This window comes from Zonotrichia leucophrys, chromosome 3 (genome assembly GCF_028769735.1).
Source record: "Zonotrichia leucophrys gambelii isolate GWCS_2022_RI chromosome 3, RI_Zleu_2.0, whole genome shotgun sequence".
NCBI lineage: Eukaryota > Metazoa > Chordata > Aves > Passeriformes > Passerellidae > Zonotrichia > Zonotrichia leucophrys.
The window spans coordinates 14,025,544-14,051,806 of NC_088172.1; the positions used below are offsets into that span (position 1 = coordinate 14,025,544).

Below are 26,263 nucleotides of genomic sequence, written 5' to 3' on the forward strand. Positions count from 1 at the left end.
TCATTCAACTTATTACTACCCAAACATTTATCACCTTAAACTGCAGGGCTTAGTGAAAACCCCTACCAAATGGCAAATTCTGATCTCTCTTCAGAGTCAGAGAGTGCTCCGGTTCCAGTTTTGTCTGTTCCCACTATACCATTCTACCAGATACAGCTATTCCATATTCCACAGGGAATCAAGGAGCTGAATTTAAGGAGTTCTGAGAAACACACAACCAATCATCCCATAGCAGAGTTATAATTAAATTACCAGATAGAAGCAAACACTGTTGGACAGCTTAGAAAAACATGTTTTCTATTTATTTAAAAATAAGTTTGTAGTTACTACATTGCAGTGACAGTAATTCTTACACATACATTCTAGTTTGTATAAAAGGATTCAAAGTATTATGCATCAAAACTAACATAGAAAGTGTCCACATAACAGTAAAGAAATTTCCAATCCATATGTACAAAAAGAAAGGGCACTGTTATCCTGGTGAGATACTTCAGGTTATATATAACATGATAATCTAGATTTCTGGAAGGAAAAAAGCCTTGATAAAGCTAAAGAATTATAGTTTTCAAAACTGTTACTCATTACATACAACAGATTTGTGTTTTACATAATTCTGTACAAAATAAGTGTAATTTTTAATCTGAAAATCTGTCAGTTTTAAAATTAACCTTTCTAGGTAATTTACTTGAAGTTGAGCTCCATTCTATACATATTGAAACATTATGACAGAATTTAATTCACGCATGATCATTATCCAGTTGTCCACCACACTTCTGCAGTTTTAGTATGGTCCAAAAATGTAACTTCTGTATGGTCTCAATGCATTAGCAAACCAACCTGCACAGTTGTAAGCACAAAACAGTACATGTACATCACACAGTACATGACAGGTACTTCTATTTCTTTCTACTCCTAATTTGTGTGACCTCATTCTTTGTTCTTTCAGTGTAGAAATTCATAGTATAGTACTACTTTCCCTCCCTAAAATGTATTGTTTGTATTAACTGAAGTGAATTTCCTGATGTATTTATCTGCATTAAAAAGGACCCAAATGACTACTTGTCTCACTACATATCTCCTAAAAGCTAAATTTATTCACCCTTATTTTATTGCAGCATATAAGGTTTCTTTCTAGAGTGCCTTGAGGCTGTTAGAACCTTGGGAGAAGTGGGGGGAGGTGGTGAGGGGGAAGCAGCTAATCACCTTTTTCTGCAATTTAAGATGTCTTTTAATCTGGTTTCCTGGCATATTTCCTTCTCTAACACACTGTAAAAGTGGCATGGCGAACTCCCGCATTAAATCCAGCGGAAACACAAGAGCACCTGGAGGTTAGCTCTGGTCTAAAAGCTACCTGCTGATTTCCCCCAGACATCATAGAAAGTCAGCAAGCTGTAGTCACAATTCAGAAACAAGAAGCTACGTAAGCTGTCAATGCCAGATTTGTTATTTGAAACACATTGTCAAGCCTTGACCAGATTTATGAAATGTAATACACTTTCCTCTGCATACGAACAAACAAGTATATACAGTAATTTACAGCAGAAAACTTAACAGCCCTTTTATCAGTTGAATATCTAGGTCCCCTTGGAAACCAAACTGTTACAAGAACTTCAGGGATAAAAGAAAATATATACTCATTTTACACAGTTCATTTGTCTTCATTTAGGTCATAAACAGAAAATGAGCTTTTGCTGTTTCTAGGTGAGGTTTCAAAACCCTCTACCTTTTCTATCACAGCACTGTAGCAGAGTTATAATTAAAGATTTTATAACACTGTTAAAAAAAAGGCAAAAAGAAAAACCTTTGACAATCTACTGTCAACAAAAATAGACTATTTAGAGTAAGGTAAGGACTCGGGACACAGTGTAAATATTGTGGTATGGGTATATTTTAATTGACCAGTGATGTTAAAATTACCTTAGCAAGATTCACATGCTACAAATAAAATGTGAATGTTGATGAAAGTGAGCTTAAAAACCTCTCAACTCCAATCTACTATATAAATACAGAGTGAAAGGGGTCCCATCCAGTTAAGCCTATTGCTTTTATAGAACCAATCAACTATTTAACATGTTCCTAAATTCAAATTACACACTTAAGAATTTACTTGTAGTCCTCAAGCCAACAAATGTGAGCAAAAGATTTAAAAATGTGGTGCAAAAATCCTAACAAGCTTGAAATTACTGAATGGACAGACTGTTTTTTGTGTTGCATGTAGTCCTTTTTTTGGTAAGACAAAAGCCTCTGGCACAGAATTGGTACTTAAAAACATTTGTACAGCAGTATAGTGAATAAACTGTCTCTACACTACAATTTATTTTTGAATAGATATTAATATCTATACGTGCTGCATCAGGGTCCTTCATCAATTAATAGCTTTACAGATATTAAGCCATAGTAATATTTAACTCAACCAACTCAACCTTACAAGTCTATCAACAAACTGATCACAGGTACAAACCGGACACTGTACAAATAAACATCTGTAAATCTTTATCACAGCAGTCGAATCACTGGAGGAAGACATTTCTCTGTGAAGTTGGATCCCTGGTCACTGCAGTGACAAAGAGCTCTGGGTCAATATTGACAATAATAATGAACGCTACAGTGGTAAGGTTTCAGTTCAGTTCCCAGAGAACAAAGTAACAACAGAAACAGAGTGGTAAAGAGTTGTTAAGTATGTAGGCACAGGCACAATGATTCCTGTTAAACATTTAGAGCACACTTATGACAGAAGCAGAAGTATTTCCTCACTGGCAGTTAACACACTGTTATCCAGATACCACTCAGCAGCAAATACCAATTTTAACGTTTCCCAGTATAGCACAGAAGTACCAGAACAGTATCCTCATATCCATGTCAAATATAAACGAATTGAATGAATAAAACTGAGTTAATTGCTGCCAGATCATTTGCATGTATGTGGCCATGAAGCTATGTTATTTACAATGCAAATGTAAAACAATCACATGAGGTTTTGATACTCCATTTTCTGAACCAGTTGTTAGGTACTTGAGATGGCATTATAAAACATGCATAACTATAGATCTTAAATTATTTCAGAACACTGATCAATAGTTTATTGCTCACATTTAAAAATCTAAGACTCTGTAATCAAAAGCTCTTTTTCTGTATTGATACAGTAACTCACAACCACCTCAAATAATAAATTTTTCCCCAACCAAAATACAGTCTGATGGTGACTAAAGTCTCATAAATGAAGTTTGCAACCTAGTGAAATTAAATTATAGAAAATATAAATTTTAAATAAATCTGGTATTAATTTCTAATAAATGTTTAGCGTTGCTTCTATAAAAAACTGACCCATATTATCCACAGTTTATTTTTAAAGGAAAAACATTAATGTGTCTAATAAGAATCAAAAAGTTACTGGCTAAAGTCACCGATATTACTGGGTGGGAAGCAGTACCCATGTTCTGCAGGTAAGGCCTTCTACCCTTGTAAAATTAAGATGTACACTCCTCTCCCTGCTGTTAAGGGAACACAGATTATTTCAGTCTCCAAAACTTACACACAAGGTATTTTTGATATATAAATATATACATAAACATGCCATATAAAACATTATTACAAACGGAGTAAATACAGAAGGTGAATTTTAGATATAATCTATTTTATATATTACAATGCAGATAACATCAGGAAATTACACATTTTCAAATGATTGCCTTCATCAGTGAGATTAGACAAAATTAACAAGTAGGATCAATCACGTTTGAATGGTGAAGCTGTATTGCAACTGCACAAACGTAGCTTATCTTACCACGTTTAGTGACTCCATTTTAATCAGATGATAAAGAAATACTTATTAGAACAAATAAATACACCAGTAAATCAACGACAAACTAATCCCTGGGCCCCAAATTCAAATCCATAACAATTCAAAGAGGATCTGGAAAATATCTCAGCCATTTTTTGTAGCAAAATGAACTACCTAAAACTAGGTATGGTGAATACTCATCTGCTACCCACAGTAGCCTATTTATATTACTCTTGGTGGAAAATACCAATATTCTTTCTTCAAACTTTTAGGCTCTTTTTTTGTAAGAAAATAAAGAATGAAGAATCAGGCCTCAAATACATATACAGAATCTGTGCAAATTTAAGATCTTAATTCTGCATGTCTTCCCTTCCAGACATTGCAGAGGATGTGTAAAAAAAAAAAAGTATAACCAGAAAATTTTGGTTACATTTTTGTACCATACCAGATTTCAGTACATACCACTACTTATGTATTTTTTTCCTTGAAACTGGACAATACTTTTTTTAAGTGATAGAAAATGGTATTAAGGTTTGTTTGTAAAGGTATAAAATAACTAAATGTACCATAAACAAATAAATAACTGCTTTTCTTTTCCAGAGCAGTACATATAACAATACATTCCCCTAAGTCATATAGTTATCATTTACAATAGACAACTTAATTTTAGTAAGGATGCGAGAAATAATAGAATACAAGGCACAATCATTAAATGGAATTTTTCTTTAGGGTGTATATTGACATATGTCAGCGTGATATACCATAAAAAGTGCAGAAAAACACAATGTGCAATGAGACCACTGTATAAAACATGATTGCATAAAAAGTGATTTGGCCTTTTAACCCTAATAATTGAAAATAACCAATCTTCCCCTTAAAATTAAACTATAAAGTATGACATTTACAATTTTCAATTCTAGTACTATCTAAAAAATCCTGAAAAAAATTTATACCTGGGTAATATTTTAGACATATTGTGTTTATGTATATATTAATATATACACATACACTATTCTTTGTAGGTCATTTCAGCCTCTTAAGCATGTCTAAAGTTGTAGAAACAACAATCAATCTGGATCAGAAAGTAAACATCATAATTCCATACCTGTCCTGTAATTTCCTTGAATCCTTTAACCAGTTATACATTTAGACTAAAACATCTCTGTCAAAGGACCCCACCAGTGCATTATTTTCTACCAGAAGTACCAAAAAGGATACATTTCAGAACAATGTTAACAACTTACTATTTAAAACAAGACACAGCTTTTATCACTGCAAATGGTATGCTGTACTGACACTCAAAAAGAAAAAAAGGTTTTCCACTGCACTGATTCTCAGTCTTTGGCACAATAAACAGAGATTAGTGATTGATACAAGAATCAAGGTCTGAAAAATTAGACATTAGTCAAACTTTTTCCAATGTGGATATATATATATTTGTGATTACATTTTTGCTATGTTTGGCAGAACTTGGATAAACAATGGCCTGTGCTAGGCTTTTTTTGCAGCTGAACATTCCATCACAACTGAAATTAAACTTTTTCAGATTAGCAAAGTTTGGTATTTTATTATTTAATAGAAATGCAAGTGAATTTACTGCCACTTTTTGCCAAAGTCTGCCTCCCTAGGCGACTTGACTTTACAATCCAAGTGTACCTTGCTTGGTCAAAAATAGATTTCTGTTTTCAGTTTGTGGCAATTAAAAGTTCTATTACCTTTTTTCAATTGTGTAGAGATATTACATACTACTTGAGCAGAGTAGCTCTGAACTCTGTACGTCAGTCAGAAATTGCTTCAATTATTCTCAACTGTGAACAAAATGACTGTTGAAATGTATAACCTATTTGGAGGGTAATAAATAGCAAAAGTTTAAAATATATATTTCTTTCAAAGAATGTTCTTTCAGTTTATCATTTTGCTAAATTTTTCTCCTCAAATCAGAACATACTCTTCTAACCCATAATAGCAGCAGGGAAGCAGAAGTCTGTTCTGCTGTTCCTTAACTGTACCTGCTTCATAGCATTCTGAAGTAAAACCCTTGGTAAAAATTACCAACCAATTAAATTAGCTTTTGCTTTTTCAGTCAACTTTCGGACTCTGCCTCTGCTTGAAGTTCCAAAAGTTAAGGAGGTGTCTTCAAACAATAGCTGCCTTTGCTCTTCCTCAGAGTCATCTTCATTGTAAAAGGCTGTCCTCCTACCCTGGTTTCTAGTTCTCATGTGAGGTTCAGAATCTTTAAGCTCTTCAGAACCCTCCTCCATAGGCTCGTGTGTCTTTTTCCTCCTGCTTCTTGTTTGCATTTTCACATTTGCAGGAGCTAAGAGGTCTGAGCCTGGCTGGCGGCTCTTTATCTTCCTTTTTGGCTTTCTACCCCCTCGGCCTTTTCTTTGTAACAAGTCTTCCTTCACATTATTTTCAGAAAGAGAATTGCATGCAGTAGAAACAGAGGCTTCATCTGGTATATCCCTTGTGGTCTGGATTGTATTCTGCTCTGCAACCTTTTGCTGTTCAACAACTTGTAGCTTTTTTGGTTTCCTGCCTCTTTTCTTGTGCACCACCACTTCACAGCTACTGTTATTAGTCTCCACCTTGGGCTTCCGTCCAGGACCTCTTTTAACTGGAGGTTTCAAAGGCTGTCCTCCATGTCCATTCACCTGAATGCTTCCTGATGCCAAAGCATTGCTCTTGCAATCTGCTGAAAAGAAATGGTACAGAAATGTACACGTCACAAAACAGATTTGCATTTACATTCATTTTCACACTGCCTTAATAAAACTCTTACTAAAATATCTGAATGGATTCACAGTGATTGCCAATCTGTCAAAATCTAAGAAACCCAAAGTTGAGCTCAGAGAGTTTCATTCTACAATGAAATGACGATTAACTTCTAGTTGGATTTAGCACATGGTAGCTGCAAGGAAAAACCCCCAAGAAACAAAAAAGCCAGGAAAAATGCAGGGGGGGAGGGAAGAAGGGAAAAATGGGAAGAGCTGAAGGGTTTTTCTCAAATGATACAACACCAGTGGACAGAACGCCTATTTTGTATCTGCAACAGCAAAAGGTTGCTCAAGAAGCATTGGGAATGGTGCAAGGATCAGGAATGCTTCACAGTAAGTCATCTCTGGAGAAATAAAGATTTTCTTTCAACCTGAGGTACCATCTTTTGTATCAAATTTGTACAGATTTCTCACACTAGCAGACAGCAGAATGTACTTGCTTGGAGACTTTTACAGGGTATGAGTTTTCATTATGTGAGGGGTAATCAATTTTCTCAGCAGGGCACATCACTGGACCTCTTAGAAAGATGTTCTGACACCACAGCCTTGCCTAAAATATGGCCAAGAACAGGCTCATAGCCAGCATGGTAGTTCCTGCAGCCCTTTCATGAAATACCTACACACAGTTTCTGCTGTGTTTGAATGTGCACCATCATGCACTAAAAGCACAGGCCTCCTCTGTCCTATGAGTGCATGTAAGGGGACAGGACCATGTCAACAACATTCAGAAATCCCTGACATCCCATCCTGTAACAGCTGCATATTTAGCCATGCAATATGGGAACAGCTGGGGCCCTTGTGAGAAAGCTTACAAGCAATGGACAGATGATTTCACTTATCAGATCAAGAGCTACTTTTTCAGAAGCATGGATGAGTAAGAAAGAACTCCTTGGGGAGAGGACTACAAGGAGTAGGCAGATTAATTAGATGGGACCCAATTTGCAGACTACTGTGTCCCCATTTTCAGAGAAAAGATGTTTAGTGGATCTACCTGCTTAAACCATCTTATGAACATTTCAAAGCTCCTTCTTAAACAGGAAAGCTTTCTGACCAGGAGATCCTATTTCAACCTCTACAGAAGCTTTGAATTTTAAGATATTCTGACATCAAAAGACCAATCAAGTTCACTCAAGAGATTTCATGAACTAGGTCCAAGCAGGTCATTCAAATATACTAAATAGAAGCAGTAAACACTTCATTGGTTTTTTTGCTGTGCCAAAAAATGAAAGAATGAATTTACAGCTGGGGTCCTCTGATCCTTATGCTTGCTGCTGCACAGAATGTCATCACACTCAGTGTTACTGACCCAAATATAACCCACAGAAGTTTTATGTGATTAAACACACAGGATTTAAAGTGCGACCATGCGGGAATTTAGAAACTTTTACATGACATTTGTAATAATTTAAATTAAGGTATTTGGAAAAGTAAATAATTCAAATTTCAATTGAGATGTTAACATTTCAAAATCATCTAAACAACAGTTATCACACCATGGAAATGGTGTTAAGAGTGGTCAAAACCGTGCTAATTCATCAAGAAGGAAACTAATGGTGACTGAGTTGTTTTGTTAGATTTGTTAGATTTCCCTATTCTGCTAAATCATAATGCATTCTAATTTCCCCAAATTACCACAACATAAGTACAACACTACAGTCACTACATCAATAACTCTGAGGGTGGGGAGGAAGTTCCAGAGAAATTTGGTACCTTGTGGATTAACAGTGGAAGATTTTACTTTGCGCTTGATTTGCTTCTCTTTCTCAGGATTTTCTTTTGTGGAGTTATTCCTAGTGTTATGACTGTAATCAGATGGGGAAGGGTTTGATAAAATATTCTGGTTCTTGGAATGTTTGGTTGAATTCTCCAGTACTAGAAGGACAAAAAGAAAAAAAAATTATCAACTTAAGTAGTTTTTACTACATTCAGTCCTGTTGGGCTAAAATGGAAGTCATGTTCTACTACAAAAAATTTGACTCTGTGGTCCAAAAGGCAGAAAGCTTCCTAGATAAAATGACATAGCCTAACTTGTTCAATTTTCCTCTGAAGAGCCTCAAAGGCCCATCAGTTTGAAAACAGAACCAATCTTAATGGAGAGAAATATACTAGATTTCCAAAGAGCCAGTTTTATTTTTAAAAACATTCATGGCTTAATTAATAGAAAACCAAAACCAAAAGCACCCCAACTTGCCTGACTTTGCTGACCCTGCAGTAGTATTAGGCTTTGTAATTAAAGGCTTTATAGTTAAAGGCTTTGCTCCTGAAGAGGTGGAAGGCTGCTCTGTGACAGCCACGTCCGTTGTCCCCCTGTTGCTCCGAGTGCGCACGAGGGAGGCGGCCTCGGCGGCTTTGCCGTTCATCTGAGGCGCAGCGTGTCGCGGTGCTGCCGACCGTGCCGGTGCACAAGATGATGAAGTGGCAGAAGTTTCTGCCTTCAGCTGAGGTTTTATTAATCTCCTCTTCCTTTCAGGGCTGCAAAAGGAGTAACAATTTGTATCCTGGATGATCACCTCGTCATTTTACAGGAATAAATAAAAGTAAATGCTAGTGTCTGAGATTGTGGGAGGAAAACAATCACCTCTGCATGAAGTATGTTAAAAATATGGCATTTACTGTGGAAATTCATGTAAGTTGTGAGCTTCTGGAAAGTGAATCTTTACAATAAATACTATAGTTATATGATAAAGCATGATGCCATCACTATCCTAACGATGCTGTTTTACTGTACACATTTAGCAGTTATTTGAATTTTAAGCACTTACACTAGGATAGCTCTAAGTAAAGTTTAAAACTCTTCCACATCATAGGGACTTGCATGTCAAAGCTACCATTCTGCAATATAGGGAATAGTAAAGGAAGTATTAAGAAAAAAACACACTAAGTTTTATTGTTTAGGTATGTCAAAATTTCACAGCATTTCATGAATACTGTAAAGGAATTCATGTACCTGGATGCAACACTACTGGAAACTGAGCTGCTTCTACTTCTTTTTTTCCTTCGTTTCTTTATTGTATTTCTTTTATGAAAGCGTAGAGCAGATTTATAATCTGATAAAATAGAACTTATGTGTTCTTCAAAGAAAGCAGAAAGGCGCAAGCTCATGCTGTAGATCTGAAAAGGAAAAGGCAGTAAACAAGTTTGATACTTTTCCAAAGTGTCCCTTTACTTATTTATCACTGAACAATAGCTAGAAAAGTAAAAAGTTATTTATATAGAAATGTTTTAGGGAAATTTATCATCTGTCTCAATAAATATATGCTAACCCATGTGTAGGTTTGCTTTAACAATTTTCATGATTTTGAAAAGTGTATCATAACTGAAGATGACACAGAAAAGGAAGAATTGGAAAAACAAGTCTTTCAATTGCCTTTCTAGACTGTATCCCTTTCTAATTTCAACAGAAATCACAAAGATAGATCCTTAAGGTAATTTTACTGTATCATACCTAGGGTCAAGAAATCTTATTTTCTGCTCTATTAGCTTGTATCCTTATATCCTATATTTGAACACTCTATTCCTTTTATAGATGAATTGATACTACAAGTAAGTTGGCTGCAACAGGTACAATAAATGTATTGGAATTATGTAGGTGCACTTTTTTTTTCCTGTCTCTAGACTTGGATGATTTACAGCAACTCCCAAATTCAGTTTAGATCACAAGTAATTATTTGAGCCCAGCTGCTATTCTGGGAACAGAATTAGTGACCTGTACTTTGAGGAGACACAGCACCTTGAATGAAAGACAAAGACAATATTGAACCAGTGCCTACTTAATGCCACACCAAACCATCTGAGCACCAGACTCAACAGGTTTGACTGCAAATTCTGCATGTGTTACTGGTGATAGCATGCAAAGGAATGTGAGTCTGATGTGCTAAGCAAAAAACAAGCTGATGACTTTAGGTTTACTGATCAAGAAAGCATCAGTGACATCAGTTTACGGTTCAAATAAGCATCAGTGTCATAAAGTAAGATGCTAAAAATATAAGTGCATGACATAGTATAAACATGACATTCAACTACATACTGCATGCACTGAAAGCATATAGGTTCTAGAATATTAAAACTCTTGACATTAGAACCTTCCACTTCCGAGTAAAACAAAAAAAGACAAATTTATTACTATACCTGTCTGTTTGGATGAAACAGGAAAGAAATGAAAATGTCAAAAGAATCTATAAAACCACACAAAGCTAAAGATAATGTCAGGTATGATGAGGTCAAGGAGAGAAAGAAAAACCACAAAAGAATCCAGACCTGCCCCAAAAGCCCTGCCATTTGCTGGAGCTGAAAGAGTAATTCTTTTATAGGTTATGGCAGCCTCAACAGAGAGTGGGCCTGTCTGCTACTGACTGGAGAGTAATCACTGATCCTGCTAGTTACCTACTAAGAAATTTGAGCCCAAGTCTTAAAACAATGAAGTCCTAATGATTAACTTGCTATTTAGAACAGCCAAACATAAAAGCTGTTTTTCTGCTCTTAAATTCTGCTCTTAAAACCTAACACACATTATTAGAAGAAAAGCTACACCAAAGCCTTGAACCCATGTAAATATGCATCCATGGTTTAACTGCTATCAGACACTGCACCTACTACTGGCAGGACATCTCAGTACAAAGAGCTTTGTAAGCTGACACTTTGTGTAAACTGTCCTGTTTCCCAGAAGTCCTAAGAGCTTCATTACAATCCTAGTGCACAGTAGTGAACAGCACAGAATTTCAACATCCTCATCTGTCTATACCTGCATATTTCAGTTTGGGGCAACCTTCAAAGTAGAGAGGCTCCCTGGGTATTTCTTCTGAAAATCTGGTTTCTTCCCCAAAATATTGGTTAAATTTCACTATTTTACTCATAATCCTTCTTCTACAGAACTTTTTTTCCACGTGCTTTTCCATTTAGACCCACTTTCTAATATTTATTTTTGAAACACACATGCAGAACATCAGAATTTTTGATATTTAAAAAGCACACATTTCTTTCTCTTCAAATACAAAGCTGTAATAGTTTCTCAGAAATATTCATATTTTAAGATCAGAAATAATGAAACTTGTTTTTTAAAAGCAATCAAATTACACTGTCTCTCTGCTTTTACAGTCCTATATTTTTCAGAGATAAGTGTTCTGTCTAACAACAACAATGGAAAGCAATAAAATCTTACCCTTGATCTTTTACTTGGTGTATAGGCCTTGGAATTGCTGAAAATTAGTCTCACATCTTTACATAACTCCATTGGTGACTCGTAGTTGCCAGCTTCCAGTGTTTCTCTAACAGTAGCAAAGTCCATAGGAGTGTCAATAATATCTCTATAATCCTGTTTGGAAATAGCAAAGCAATTTATTACAGTTTTTCTCCCAAGCCTTAATATATAATTTTCATTAGGATGAGTTTGATAAACTTGTTTAAGCAAAATGTCCTCTTTAAATAGGTATGGAAGACTGCTGAAGATATTTTCCCCCTTTCCACTAATATACAACATAACTCCCTTGCAGACATACTCAGCAGGGTCAAGGTTAGAAGTTAACTGATAGGTGATTTAATTCATTTTATAAACCTATTTACTGAAATGCAGAGCTCAGAATTTGGGGTCCTAAGGGTTGCATTTCTGACACACTGACATGAAGATAACAGTGATATGAAAGTGTGACTACAAGCCTTCTGGGCTGCTTAGCAGCTCAAACTTAGGACTAAGACTAATACTGTTCTCATATTAGCTTTAAAATATGAAGTTTGAATACTTGAGCCTGATCAGAGGCTTATCATCCTTTCTGAAACCTGAGCAGTTTCCTAAATGGAGGCCCAACAATTTATGAATATAATGAAGTATCAAAAACTCCACAGGCTTAGGCAGGACCCAAGTCAAGCCAATGACAGAAATTTTTTTCCCAGACAATGGAAGAAACAGAGACATGTTCATACAAGGAAAAGCTTAAATACCAAATTTAACTAAAAAGTTTTAGTTAATCCATCAGAGCAAACAGAAGCTACAGGAGTGCCTCTGCATGTTAAACAGGCTTGTGACACCAGGGACCAGTGTGTTTCATGCCTAAGCCTAGCAGAGTGCTCTCTGTCAGCTCATTTAAGGATCTCAGATATACAGGGCTACTTGTAGTTGGCCACAGCATAAAGTTTAGGTTACATAAAAATAATGGTACCCAGTGGCTGCAGAAGTGCCATGACGGATCTACTAGTGATGTCTGAAAAAGAAACATTTCTTTTCTCTAATTGAGACAGTTAATTTTGCCCAAGTTAATCACTCTGGTATAATATTTTACAGAATTTTAGATACAGTAGAAGGAAAGCAAGCAAAATATTTGCTTTATTACTCCAAGTTTTCATATAATCTTACTTTTAGTTTTTATACTCTGAAATGAAACCAATGATCCTTGACAACACATCACATGCCGCAACCAAATATTAAGCATTTCATATATATGACCATTTTTCAGTCAGGAAAGGAGAGACATCTTAATTGCAAAAGCTGTGATTTACTTTAAAAGCTGTAATCTACTTAATAATATAAGCACCCCTGAATATAAAATATTTTCCAACAAAAGTATCTGAGAGAGCAGAGAAGTATTATTTGTTTAGAAATTAGTTGAAAAAAAACAGTAAACATTATTAAATAAGTGACAATGAAGTGCTGAAAAGAATTCTGTCACTACAGCTGCCTGAAGTTTCAATTGAAAGAACTAAAGAAATGGTCAAAGTTAAAAAAACCAAACCAACCCACCACTTAACAACTGGATTATAACCAGTCATCTTGTTCTAAAATACTCACTGGATACTCAAGAAGATCCACTGGTTGTCGAAATGGTTCAGAGTCTTCACACTGAAAAATGAGATTCAGCAGCTCCTGGCATTGCTTCTTCCATGACTGAATGTCATATGACTGAGCCCTGTTACGCAGCCGCCGCTTTGGCTGATGGTCCTGAAATGACAATATTGCCTGGTGTACATTAAATAAACTAGCTGCTTTTACAAAATCTAATGGGACAGTTACCCAGGATATAAATGAATTCACAACATGCAGCAGCAGAGACAGAAATACTTTTACATTGAACAGTTCAGGAGAACAACATATCACAATGTTCAAAACTTTCAAAATGCTGACATTACACAATACTAGAAATAGTCAGTTTTACATTCCATTATTTACAAATACAATATAAACAAGGCAATTTCAGCAATGTAGCACTAAAAATATAAATTAAAAAATTTAAAAACATTTACCTTTCTTTTTCTAGTGGAAGTCCCCGGAACATTTGTGTCTTTCTCTTCTTCCTTTGAGCAAGATAATGAGTCGCATAAAAAGGTTAAAAAATATAAGCATATATGAGTAGGTGAGTTCTTTTATATTCTAAACTTATAATTTGAGTCTTTACAGTCCTACCACATCCTTCTGAGAAGCATTTCATATGACAGTCAATTTTGAGAACCTCTCAGCAATCTAAGCAGCATCCTCCAGCAAACTATTAAAGCTCTCTGCACTAAAGGAAGAAAGGAGGCTGGATTTTCACCCAGTTTCCCAGCTGACAAGAAGAAATGTTGTACTGACAGAAAAGTACACTCCACTTCCCAGCAGTGACTGAAAGCAGTACTTTGGTCAGTACAGGACAGACAGCAGACTGGTTTCTCCAGTGTATCAATGCCAATGCCCAAGACACAACCACTTACCTCATCAGAGTCAGACAACACTTTCTTCTTCATTGCGTTGTATAATGGAATTATGTCATAGCAGCTCTGGTCTCTGTAAAGAGAAACAGAAGCTAACATTTATTTTCTATCACCTGTGGAAACAACTGTAATTTGCTTAGGAAAAGCAAAATATTTATGAAGCCATCTCCAAATAAATTGAGAATGTGTTTAGTGTTATATGAATACTAAGAAAATTGAAGTAATAAGTCAAGCTAACCATCTGCTCAAAAACTTGTAAAATATAGATCACTTAACAGTGTGAATGTTTTAAAATTAAAAATCATAATCCTTTACCATGCATTTGCCAGCATCAGAAAAATCTAATCCTGTACTATATAAAAGGTTTGAGGATTGCAGTTTTTAAAGAAGCATTACAGTAAATTTATTGTACAAAAGTGCAATTTAATAATTTAATTTAGCACTCACAATCTATGACATTTGAAATGCACGAATGGAAGGACCAACACTGTTATTGTGTAAACCGGCATAATGAAATCAGCAAAACACGCTGATTCTCAATTCTTGATTAACATGTAAAGCTCCTTAGAAAGGAAAGCTCAAAGGTGTTCTATTATGTAGCAATACAAACCACTGGGAAGAAAAGTGGTTTGTAACACTTTTACCACTTGTAACTGCAAACACTCAGCAACTCCACATGGAATCAGAATCTAATACAGGCTACTGCCATTACCACTAGAACAGCTGTGTGTGAGAGAAGGTAAAAACGATGAACTAACTGCAACATCCACCGCCCATCTTCAGCTCTTTAAGATACTTGAGTGATGTAAGAAACTAAGACATATATTCTCAGAGGCATCGAGATATTTCATTCTCATTAGAACCATGGGCTTTGCTTTCCACTGTCTAGGCCTTCTACCTTACAGTTACAACCATAAAGCCTGGGCTTTACATGAATTGCTAGTTCACTTAAATTAGTATATTAATAGAGTCAAGCTATAGCCCATTATTAAATAAGAACATCCAAGAATATCCACTAATTTAACTAAGCCAATTAAAAACATACACTTTGAAAAACCCTGAGCTGTTTAATTAATCAGAAAAAAACATGTAGGACAAAGATGTTAAAGAATAAAATTAGTAACAGAAAAGCCCTTTAGATATGCATGTGTTCCTAATGGTAAATACTTCATTAAAAATTTTAATGTCTAAAGCAGTTAAGTGTTTTACATTCTCCAGCAAATATTAGAAATCACAGGCACTAGAGAAATTGAAGATTTATTTATGGACTCAAAGTCCTAGATTTCCAAATACTAAACAGAGTTCTAATGTTTTTTAAGAACACACAAAATAAAAAAGAACTAGATTCAATTTAACACTGACAAGTGAAATCACTAAAAATGTCACAATTTTTGTTAAACTAATGAAGTATCTTGCTGTGTCTGCAAGGTGGAAACGGCAGTGCTCACTGTGTACGAGCAAACCAAGGCTGTGGGCACAGTAACTTCTTACAAACTTCAGCTCTGTAGATGTGTCAACTGAATGAAAAATCTTAAATATTTGTCATTGAGTTTGTCTACAGATAATAATAGAATGTTTGAAAGACAGCTACAACTTCAGTTGACTACAAAGCCTTTAATTTTTACTTTGCATGCATATAAGACAATTTTCAAAACAATTATAAATTGTAGTCTAGATTTCAGATTTATGCTAACACAGCCAGTATTCAACCTCAAAATTAGAACTCTTAACTTACCAATGAATATATCTGTATCTCCATGAAGATCTGTAACTCCATGAACTCAAACCCATTTTTATCATTTAGGAGAAAGTTTCTCAAAATAAAATGCCATGCCAATATATGCCTTTCAATGTATTACAAAACTTGTTTTGCAAACTTATGAATTCTTTGTCAACATAAGCTGTATTCTTTTCTGCCCCAACAGCAGACAACAGGTTTATTTAAAGTGCAGAACTATCTTACTTTAAAATTCCAATCTAAAAAGGCTCTTGCCTTGATAAGAAATAGGAATAACAACAGACCTACTAAGCAACTCACTTTATGAAGTGTAGCAGAAGATCTGTGACAAATTTGGCAGATTTGACAATAGGGCTTCCAGGTTCGTTAAATGTGTGAGTATTGTGTTCGATGTACCGCACTTCCCACATTAACGAAGAAAGGCGCCTGTATCAAAACAGTTACAGGAAAGAAAAGGAAAAAGAAATAAGGGCAGCTTCTAGCAATATATATGAACAGGGGAAAAGACCTTACAGCCCTCTTCTCATTCACCATTGTTTTTTCTTACATCAGAAAACGTGCACATCGGATATGCTGTCCTGAGTGACCAGCAGCAGGCAGCTTCCTCTGGCTTCCCATTCTTATGTTCTATTCTGTGGTAATCTCTACAAATGGCTTTAAGAGCGTATATTCACTTCAGCTTTTATTTTTCCTTTATGATATATATAACCCATTCTACATAGCCTGTAAACTCAGTTAAGGATTAACAAAATAGTAATAAAAATGTTTTACAGTGTACCTTTTTCTGACAGACAACAATCAGATTTCCCCTGATTTAATAACCTAACTATAGAATAGTCACATTATAAAATATTATGCACAAAAGCAGAATAACTGAAAAACTAGATCCAAGTATTAAAAAAAGGTAAAATAAGAAGATAGTAATGACTGATGGCATAAAAGTTACAGTTTTAAGGTAAACCTCATGAAAAACCACCAAAAATCAAAAGTGATCTGAACAATCCACTATATATAAATATAAATTACTGCAAAGTGCAACAATATGGTTGCTTATTACCTAACTGGGCCTCAGCAATATTACAAACTAAAAAAGCCCATTTATTTAAGATGTGTTGATTACCAAAAACAACTGCTTTCTCTTTAGACAATAGAAACAAAATCCAGCAAAAAGTTCTCTCTATCTGACAGCAAAGCAGTGCATTATAGAAGAGAAAGCTGAATTACCTCATATGACACAATAAACACAGAATTCAATATTGCAATAGAATGATAAAAACCAGAGGTGCTATTTTGAAAATGAAAAAGCAAATTTAGTTTAGAATTCAATCTTCATTTACCATGTAAAAAGCATTAAAAATTAATTTTGAAATTTGGCCCAAAACAAAATCTATCCATATTTATTCAAAATAAAATAAAACGACACTGATTTTAAAAATAGAAAAAAAAACTCAAGGAAACTGAAGTAATTTAGAGAACTATATTCCTATATAGATATTTACTAAAAATAAAAGAAACCCACAGCAATTGAAATCACAGTTTAAGAAAATATCAAAACAGTATCAAAAAGTATAAACTTTTTTGTTGCTGTACAACAACTCAGAAGTTCAACACCAATAATTCAAGAAGTCAGACTCTGTGTAGCTGATCAAGTGATATAAAAATATTATTTAAAGCACATCAGGACAAAAAAACCACTTGAGATATTTCTAACATCTCTCTTATTAAATTTTGAAAGTACTTAAAAAATTATTAAGTGGAAACTTTATCCTTTGGACTAAAAGTTACTTTACTAACCCTGTAAATTTGAATCTCAGATGGAACAAGTCATTTACATAATCAGGAATTTGAATGCCATGTCATTCTAAAATACATTTTGGAGGTGTTCAATCCTTTGTTGAGTTTTAGGAAACGGAAACCTAGATCAAGAATAGAAGATGAAAGGAAATAAAAGCACACACCCGTGCCCACCTCCTAGTTTGTGTGACAAGACAGAAAGCTAACAAAAATAAAGCTGCTGGTAGATCACAGCAGAATTGAGAATAGTCTCACCTGTAAAATCTGCTTTCCAGTCTTTGTTTAATGGTACTGAGGTCTGTGGGATAAGCCACAACAGTGCAATACATTGGGTAAGCCTGAAGATCCACTGGTGCCACAAATGGAGAAGCAATATCTAGATGAAAAAAACAAGCAAACCACAAAACCCTCAGTGTTATGTACCACAAAGTTCCATAGCAGTTTTGAGATTCACCCCCCTGCAACATAAGCTATTTCTTCCTGTTTGAAATGCACAGCAGTTTCCCAAAAATAACAGTAACTAAATATTCCAAATGATTACTGATATCCTATTTAGAGTGCTTGCTGAGGTTCTGTTGTGCATCCCATTGCTGCAGTGACTGGGTGCCTGTTATGTTATGCATGAAGCACCACACTCCCCAAAGGCATAGCCAAGTGCATATTTGAAATATATGCATTTGAAAAGTATAAAAATTATACACAGATGAAGGCATGCAATTCAGTATCATTATTTACAGCACAGGCTCATTTCATTTCACTTTATATTGCCACTCTCACATCTTTAAACAAAGCAATACATTAAATTCCTGCCATAAAAGCTACAGTGCTATTTCAGCCTCTGTAAGATGTGGGTAAAATCCATGCTCAAAGTAAACAGAAACACTCATTCCTATCCCTACCTAAAAGCAAGGAAGCCTTCCAAAATCTATCCAATATAGTGCTAGAGGACTGCTGAGCAATTTAATCTGTGCACCTAAACAACCTTGCTTTTTCCCTCCTGTACTTAAAATCATCATGAGGGCTTAGACACATCATTCTACCATCTTGTATCTCAAGGAAAAAATACTGCAATACAAAACCATAAAATCATCTTTAAAAGTATCAAAAATCTTTAAAAACAGAAAATATGCTGCTGCTAAAAAGACTGCTCTTCTTCTTAAAGCTGTTTACTTACTCTTTTGAATGCCCTAGCAACTCCTACTTTGTACCAATATGCACCACACCCGCTGCAGCCGAATCCCAAACTGAGTGCTCTACCATACACCATAATGCAATATATAAAATGATTACTCTTAGATGGCACAGCAAAAACAACTCAAATTTCATTTCCTCAGAGTTTTAGGGTTTTTCAACAGAAATCTCTAATTTGTCCTACTACACTATACAGATAACCCTTTTGTTTAGGAAGCAAAGGGAGGCTTCTTATGCAGTATATCATCAAAGAAACCATATGGAATATACAGGTAATCAGAATTATTTCAAGAGTTGAGAGGTTTTTGGCTTTTTTTGAAACATAAATCTTACTTTGCATTAAGTGCTTCAAAAATCAGTTAAATAAAGCATCTGTGACTTCTATATTTAATGCATGACCACTGTTAGCCCAAAACCTACGACTGCTGATTGAACATCTTTTGATCCCCAAAAAGACATACAGAAGACTTATAATTCAGCCTGTATTTACTGATGGATCTCCATCCAGACATCCATCTGTGATCAGGTGAATTTTGCAGCAGTGTGTTAAACATTTTAACAATTACTTTTTCAGAAGCTGCCTATAAAGAAAAATTGTTCCACAACTAAATAGCAAGTAGCTTTCCTAAGGTAAATCAATTACTTTGCCCTCAACATTTTATGTAATTAAAGAAATGTGGGGAAGAAATCAGGAATTAGCAAAGGGAAAATCCACATATTATCCATTCATTATCTAAGTAAATCTATGCTTTTTTCCTCCTCCCCCATATGTCCATAATGTAGTTAATATTCACTTAATCATAAAGGTTTTAATTTTAACCCCAACAGGAGATTCTGGTAGCTAAAGTTAAAAAATCAAGTAACTTGCTTTTAACATATAAAACCCAAACCCCTAGCATATGTCAAATTATCTACCAAAAAACAACGGTTACCTTGGGAAACAAAAAAAAAATGTAGGTTTCATAAGTACTCACTATTAAAAAAAAACTTCAAAAATGTTTAATGAGAAAGTTTTGTTGTGTTTTTTATCACATTCATTTTGGTAATTTCAGAAGTGCTCATGATCATAGTCTGAAAAACATCAATTACAAACATATACATAGTATTCAGAATTTACCTAGAGTCATAAGCTGGTTTATCCCTGCAATAATTCTGTCACACTCTTCATCTCGGGCCCTGGAACCCCACTCTCCATCCAAAGGTTTGTAGAGCAGTGTTCTGCGTTCATCGTCAGTTAAAGGAACACTAGTTCCCAGTTCTTCTGGAAATACAGCTGGAACGAAATACGAAGATTAAATAAAACATCAATGTTTGTATCTTGTGTAATACATATACTTGTAAATCAAAGATATAATGAAATCATTTTTATAAATGCATAGCCCTTGATTTGCTCAAAGACATTTTGGATGTATCCAGTATCCTTTCTGTATATTATGCTGTGTTACATTTAAATGCTTACAATGCAGTTTGGTGTAGAGATCCTCCCTGAAATTACAAATACTAATTGTAAAATTTATTTTAGAACCAAGTCAGACACTCATTTATCACAGTTAAAACTTGTGTTTTGGTTTTGGAGTTATTCTGTGTTTAAAAGCCAGTATTTTTGGCAATAAGTTCTTTTGGTAAGGAATGGTGGATGATTTCCTGATAGTTTAAGATAACTTTGACATTGCTGCTAAAACATTCTCCAGGTAGTGGTTCTACATTGCCACAGTTTTGAGGTCAAATGCTAAAATGACTGCTCCTGAGTATGCAAATTAATAGTCTTATCACCTTAGCATCCTTGAGGACCTACCAGTTTTGACAATTTATACTGTAACAGTAGATTTTTAAAGTATGATGTTAAGCAGTCCTCTTAACAATTTTTAACAAAAGTTGATTTTGTGAATATAGCAAAAAAATCAGATTCAGATTTAGTTATCTTAATCAATATTATCTGAAAATTATTTTTCCTTTCTTAAGACAACAGGAATTGGCCTTGACTAAAAAGTAAACAGGGGCACTCTATTTTAATTATTTATTTTAATCATGTTATCACTCTAACACCTGTCTTTTACTTATGATAAAGAGGTACCCATTAAAAGAAGGACTGAACCAAAATAAAAAGTTGAAATGAACACAATTACATTTAAAATAATTAAGAATTATTTATGCTTACTTTCAAGACAATATAATCAAATGTTTCATGGAAAACACAAGGAAAAATGTTGATTCTACTTTGATTTTTAACAAGAATTCCATGAAGTCTTAGAAAAACCCAAGCAACCAACCAACAAGCTGTGAAGATGTGAATAGTGCCCATGCTATGCTGTCCACCCTGCAGCCTGTGTATCTGCTACACGTGCTGGGCCAGGGGGAGAGGAAAATGCTGCTATTACCAAACTCTCTCACAGGCACAGGCTGCATCTGCAATGCACTGAATGTCTGCAGAAATGCTGGCATATCTTAAAGCAGCAGTTTCCTCAAGCTGACCTTGGGCATAGGTTTATCTTCATAATTGTACAAAGAGTTAAGTTTAACTGCACATTATCTATAGCAATTTTTGTATGATTTCTATTTTCAACATCACTCAGTTTATCTAGCATGGCTGTTTTTTCCCATTTCTTTTATCTTGATTCCCTTTTAGTTTATTGATTGATTTAAAGATATTCTTTAAATGCAACTGTTTTGTGGGCCTTCTTCCCCCTCCCCCCAAGAAACAGGATTGTTTATGTAAAACCATATAACATATTTTTTCTTCTTAAAATACACTTGTAAAGCAAATTATATTAATAAAGTAACATACCATTACTTGGTATCAGCTCCATGTCCCAAGGGCTCATCTTCTCAGTATCACCATTGTCCCAGCTTAAAAATAACCACACTTAAATTATCCACTAATATTGCTTCAACAATGTAATTATTTAGAGTTTGTAACAAAACTGTAACTTATACACCACAGAATATTATAATAAACTGGTACAGTGAAATGCATGACTGAATTTAATGAAAGTAAGTTTCTCAGTCAGTACTTCAAATGAAGGAACTAATTAACATAAAAAAGATTGAAGATAAATTTGCTAACCAGACATTGTAGCACTGAAATAAGCTATCAGGATAATCAGGCTGAAGAGGTTCCTGGCTTTCAATTGTTCCAAACCACCAAGCATCATCTATCACTGACCTGAAACGATCACCTAGGTAAGAACAAAAAAAAATTTCATTAATATAAGGCATGTACCCTCCCAGAAAAGCAGGTGTAGATATATCTGGCTTGATTCTGAATACAGAAATCCTTCTGAACATTTACAGCCTCAGCAGGCAAGCATGAGTCAATGCTCAGTTAAAAACTAACAAAACTATTACATTCTTTTTGAAGATTGTTTTTTAACCAAAATGAAAGTTAATATGGCATTTTAGAAAAATAATGATTTGCAAATCTACCTACATATTCTTTACTTGTGAATTTATTTCTTAATTTCATATAAAAGGTAAGACATTTCAATGCTATAAGACTCCTTTAAATCTCAAATCTACTTGCATTAAATGCTACATGCTACCTTAAAATAACTGAGCACTGTGACACTTCTGTATGGGGAATATTTTACAAGCTGCTGAGCTCGTCCTCCTTCGTTTCTGAAGTGCTTTTTCAGCAATGCAAATGTAACTCAAGAGGTTCATTCTCTTTACTATGCAGGCAATCTGACTGATAATAGAATAAAATTTATTAAAGCTTGCTCAAAAGGTTAGCAAAGTAATTTACTGTGACTTGCAACGGCTTCACTACCACAAAACATTCATGCAGCTGAGAAAAAAGGTCAGAAGCATTATTAAAAAAAATTACACATGAGAATGCATGTATTACACACCATCATAAATGCTAACATTTTCTATAACACATGCCACAAAATTAAGAAACAATTTTAGTGTAGTATTCTGTTCAATATAAGAAAAAATGTAATTTAAGCTTGAGATTCCAAGAACTACACATTTTTATGTGGGATTTGAATATATACACACTCTCAGCTGCTGCAGTATTTGTTCCATTTCAATACATCCACCCTCTGCCCAAATGCTTGCTGAAGTTGTCTGAAATAATAGGAAGTAAATCTATTCTCAAAAATGGTCTGCTTTCTTTACTGCATTTAAAAAAATATTGAATTTAACGGATCACTAGTAATTTGGGACAATTATAAAGCTTCTATTAATAATCATAATTGTGCTGAATAGAATCAAGTAAACCAGAAATACGTGAAATGCAAGATCAAAAATGTAAATAAGGGCCGATGTTTTATTTTGAAAGAATAATTTATTTGCTGAAGAGCTATAAAATTACAGTTTTCCAATATAGCCTTTCCTAGAGATCAGTTTTACAAAGAAACATCCATAGGTACAACTAGGAGTGGCTTCACTGAGCTGAACATAAAGCAGATCAAAACCACTTAAAGAGGCATATACTGGCAGCTGCTTCTAAGTTCTCAAGAGCCACAGCATTCCTACAGACAGAATGCTAAAGCAGAAAACAACATGAGTGAAAGAACCATCTCTGCTTTCCCCATGTTCTCTGTGCTACCTCATCTATGCAGGAAGCAGTCAAAAATCCTTTAGAAGAAGCTGGCTCTAGTGTAATTTTCCAGAACTGAGTATCCCTGCATAATGCTCACTTGAAGATAACAAAAAATGCATGTGCAACTCACAGTGGCTGCTATGTGAGAGACAGGCAAGCACACCAGTCTAAGACATGAAGCTGCAGGAGTACTACTGGGATAGCTTTTAGCCCAAGTATTAAACTCTTTAATACTTGGGCTAAACTGATAGAAGTTTAAATATATCTTACTATAGTTAAACTTGAATGTTAACTACAGTAAGATAAAGATATGCAGTAAATAGAATCTGAATGCAAATAAGAACCTGTAATTTTAAATGTTATGTTCGTTCCTTCTAAAAGGATTCATACAATTATATAAATTTAATATTAAAAGATATAATAGATATACAGATATTCTTCCCCAAAACAAAGCCAAGACAACAACAAAAATTTCCATTATTTGCATTGGAAGCTTGATAAAAGGTCTTGGTACTTCCAATACTTTCTGTGTAGCTTGGATTTATTCCAGACTGGAAATTTCTTGAAATACAGCATCAGCTCAGGAAGCCTGGCTAGGCTGTTCACAAACAAACTATGGCAATCATTCTGCTGCTGCTGCAATGATTTTGTGCCAAAACATGGCATGGCAGAGGAGGACAAGACCGCAGATCCATAACCATAAGGAAAGAGCAAAGTCTAGTGACCTATTAGTAGATCTTCATCAACCTTGTCACTTATGAGAGCTTTAAACTGAAATGATCTTGGAGAGGAAATCAAGGTTTACATTTCTTACTGGATCACAAGTCTACCAAATTCCCTGTAGGACTGAAGATGAGCTGTCTTTCAGACAACATAGTGCAAAGTATGAGATGATATGGAACTTATTCCTATGGCATCATGTAATTTATACATGTAAAGTAGCCATCCTAAGGATACTGCAGAGGCATACAACCTAAGGATATCAAAGGACAGGAGATTAATTCATTCCACAGCTGAAAGATGACCTTTGTCATCATATGGAAAAGATGACTTGGAAATAGATCTGACTGGAGGACCTACCAGTCATGGGCATTGTTCCAATATCCAGTACTCCAAAATAACTGGGCACAGGCAAAGTAAAAAGAATCCAAGTCATTCCCTCATCACTTGGCAGCAAATTATAACTACATACACTTCAGTGAAGCTAAACCATAGGGTTTAGAAAAGAATTCAAAAAGGATAAGAAGATGGAAAGAGCATTCTTTTTGTATAACCTAGACATCAATTTGCAATTTTTGAAAAAATATTCATATGTTTTCAGCAGAAATTTCAGAAATTGATAAAAAATAATCCTAGTAGCAATGCAGTTGTAGGAGGGCCTTCAAATAAAAAAAAAAAAGAGATACAAACAATATATAGGCTACAAGAAGTTTTCAGCTAGCAACAAACACCACATTCCTAAAACCTATCCCTAACTATTCCCTCTGCAAATATACAACTGATATTTTCTTTGCACTTTCTTTTAAAGATCACCTGCAATATTTAGCTTGCTTGCTGCCACTTTGGTCAAGGACTATGTAGAACTCTCCAGCTAACTATGGGCAGAGTTTACTCTCTGACTTCAGTATAGCATTAGGATTTCTTTACCATAATCTACTATTAAGAAAGCTATCATGAAAATAGGTAGACACTTAGAAAAACAAACAAAACCACAGCACACAACTTTCCCCACAACTTACCTATATTCCATCGCCTATGCTTTGCATCATCAAATTGTTGCCTCAAAACTAGGAAATCTATGACATCTGGCATATCATGGTACCTAATTACAACAGAACACACAACTATTAAGCAATAAACCAGCAAAAGCATAAACAACATGAAATTAACACTTCAAAATCAACACTTGAAAAGCACAAGGCAATATTTATGTAATCATTCCACTTTCAACCTCAACACCCCCCCTGGCCATCCCCATCCAAGAAAACCTCTAATTTGCATACAGTATTGCTTTCCTTACTTCATGGTGAAGGCTCCTCCAGTCAGTTTACCCGTATCAGGGTCAAGAAAAGCTAGTTTAAGACAGCAGAGAGTAGGCAATCCCACTTCATACTTAATCCCAACTATTTTCATCAGCTCTTGCTCCTAGAATAAATAAAATACTATGTACCATCACTGAAGTTAATTGAAATACCTTTCTGAAACATGAAAACATGGGTATACTGAATGCACTATATTTCTGCCAGATCATGTAAAAATCAAGAATCTGAAATTTAGTCTTTCACAACGAGCTATCATTTCACAATGCAATATGCTTGAAAAATATTTTGCTATGAAGTATAAGCATCTTATCTGCTCAAGCTGATACAAAAAGTATTAAAGTTTAAGGATTGATTTCATTTGACTATAAGTCAAATTTTTCCCCTTATCTTACAATATTAAGAGCACTAGATTTACTTGTATCAGGGACTTACTTCCAGTTAGGTTTGTTTGTTTGTGTTTTTGTTGGTTTTTCGGGTTTGTTTGTTTGTTTATTTGTTTGGGGGGGTTGTTTGGGTTTTTCTTATATCAAGTTAGAAACAAAAAAGAAAAAGAAGTCATACCCGCAATTCCATTTTATGCCACGGTTGTTTCTTGGGATTAATATTATAAATTTTGTTCTTCTTGGCCATTACAACGTATGCTTCATGACCTTGTCGGAAATAGTAAACCTAAAAGTGAAATGTGACAGTTATCCTACAAAGACTCTGTGGAGCTGAAAT

General features: G+C 34.8%; 1 protein-coding gene across 3 annotated transcripts in view; it reads right to left on the minus strand.

Moving 5' to 3' along the window:
- Window positions 1-280: 280 nt before the first annotated feature.
- The window catches only part of PHIP (pleckstrin homology domain interacting protein), a 109,524-nt gene continuing 83,541 nt past the window's right edge, over window positions 281-26,263 (minus strand). For 2 of the 3 annotated variants that reach the window (XM_064707430.1, XM_064707428.1), the window contains exons 25-40: window positions 26,105-26,212; window positions 25,522-25,646; window positions 25,241-25,323; window positions 22,020-22,131; window positions 21,741-21,802; window positions 20,073-20,228; window positions 18,020-18,140; window positions 16,271-16,396; window positions 14,233-14,305; window positions 13,789-13,839; window positions 13,337-13,486; window positions 11,717-11,869; window positions 9,506-9,669; window positions 8,750-9,030; window positions 8,269-8,430; window positions 281-6,476 (exon numbers count right to left, since the gene is read on the minus strand). In XM_064707430.1, coding sequence (XP_064563500.1) covers window positions 5,830-6,476; window positions 8,269-8,430; window positions 8,750-9,030; window positions 9,506-9,669; window positions 11,717-11,869; window positions 13,337-13,486; window positions 13,789-13,839; window positions 14,233-14,305; window positions 16,271-16,396; window positions 18,020-18,140; window positions 20,073-20,228; window positions 21,741-21,802; window positions 22,020-22,131; window positions 25,241-25,323; window positions 25,522-25,646; window positions 26,105-26,212 — 2,574 coding nt within the window. In that variant the 3' untranslated portion in view covers window positions 281-5,829. The remainder of the gene's footprint in view (window positions 6,477-8,268; window positions 8,431-8,749; window positions 9,031-9,505; window positions 9,670-11,716; window positions 11,870-13,336; window positions 13,487-13,788; window positions 13,840-14,232; window positions 14,306-16,270; window positions 16,397-18,019; window positions 18,141-20,072; window positions 20,229-21,740; window positions 21,803-22,019; window positions 22,132-25,240; window positions 25,324-25,521; window positions 25,647-26,104; window positions 26,213-26,263) is intronic. The other variant, XM_064707429.1, reaches the window with a different exon arrangement.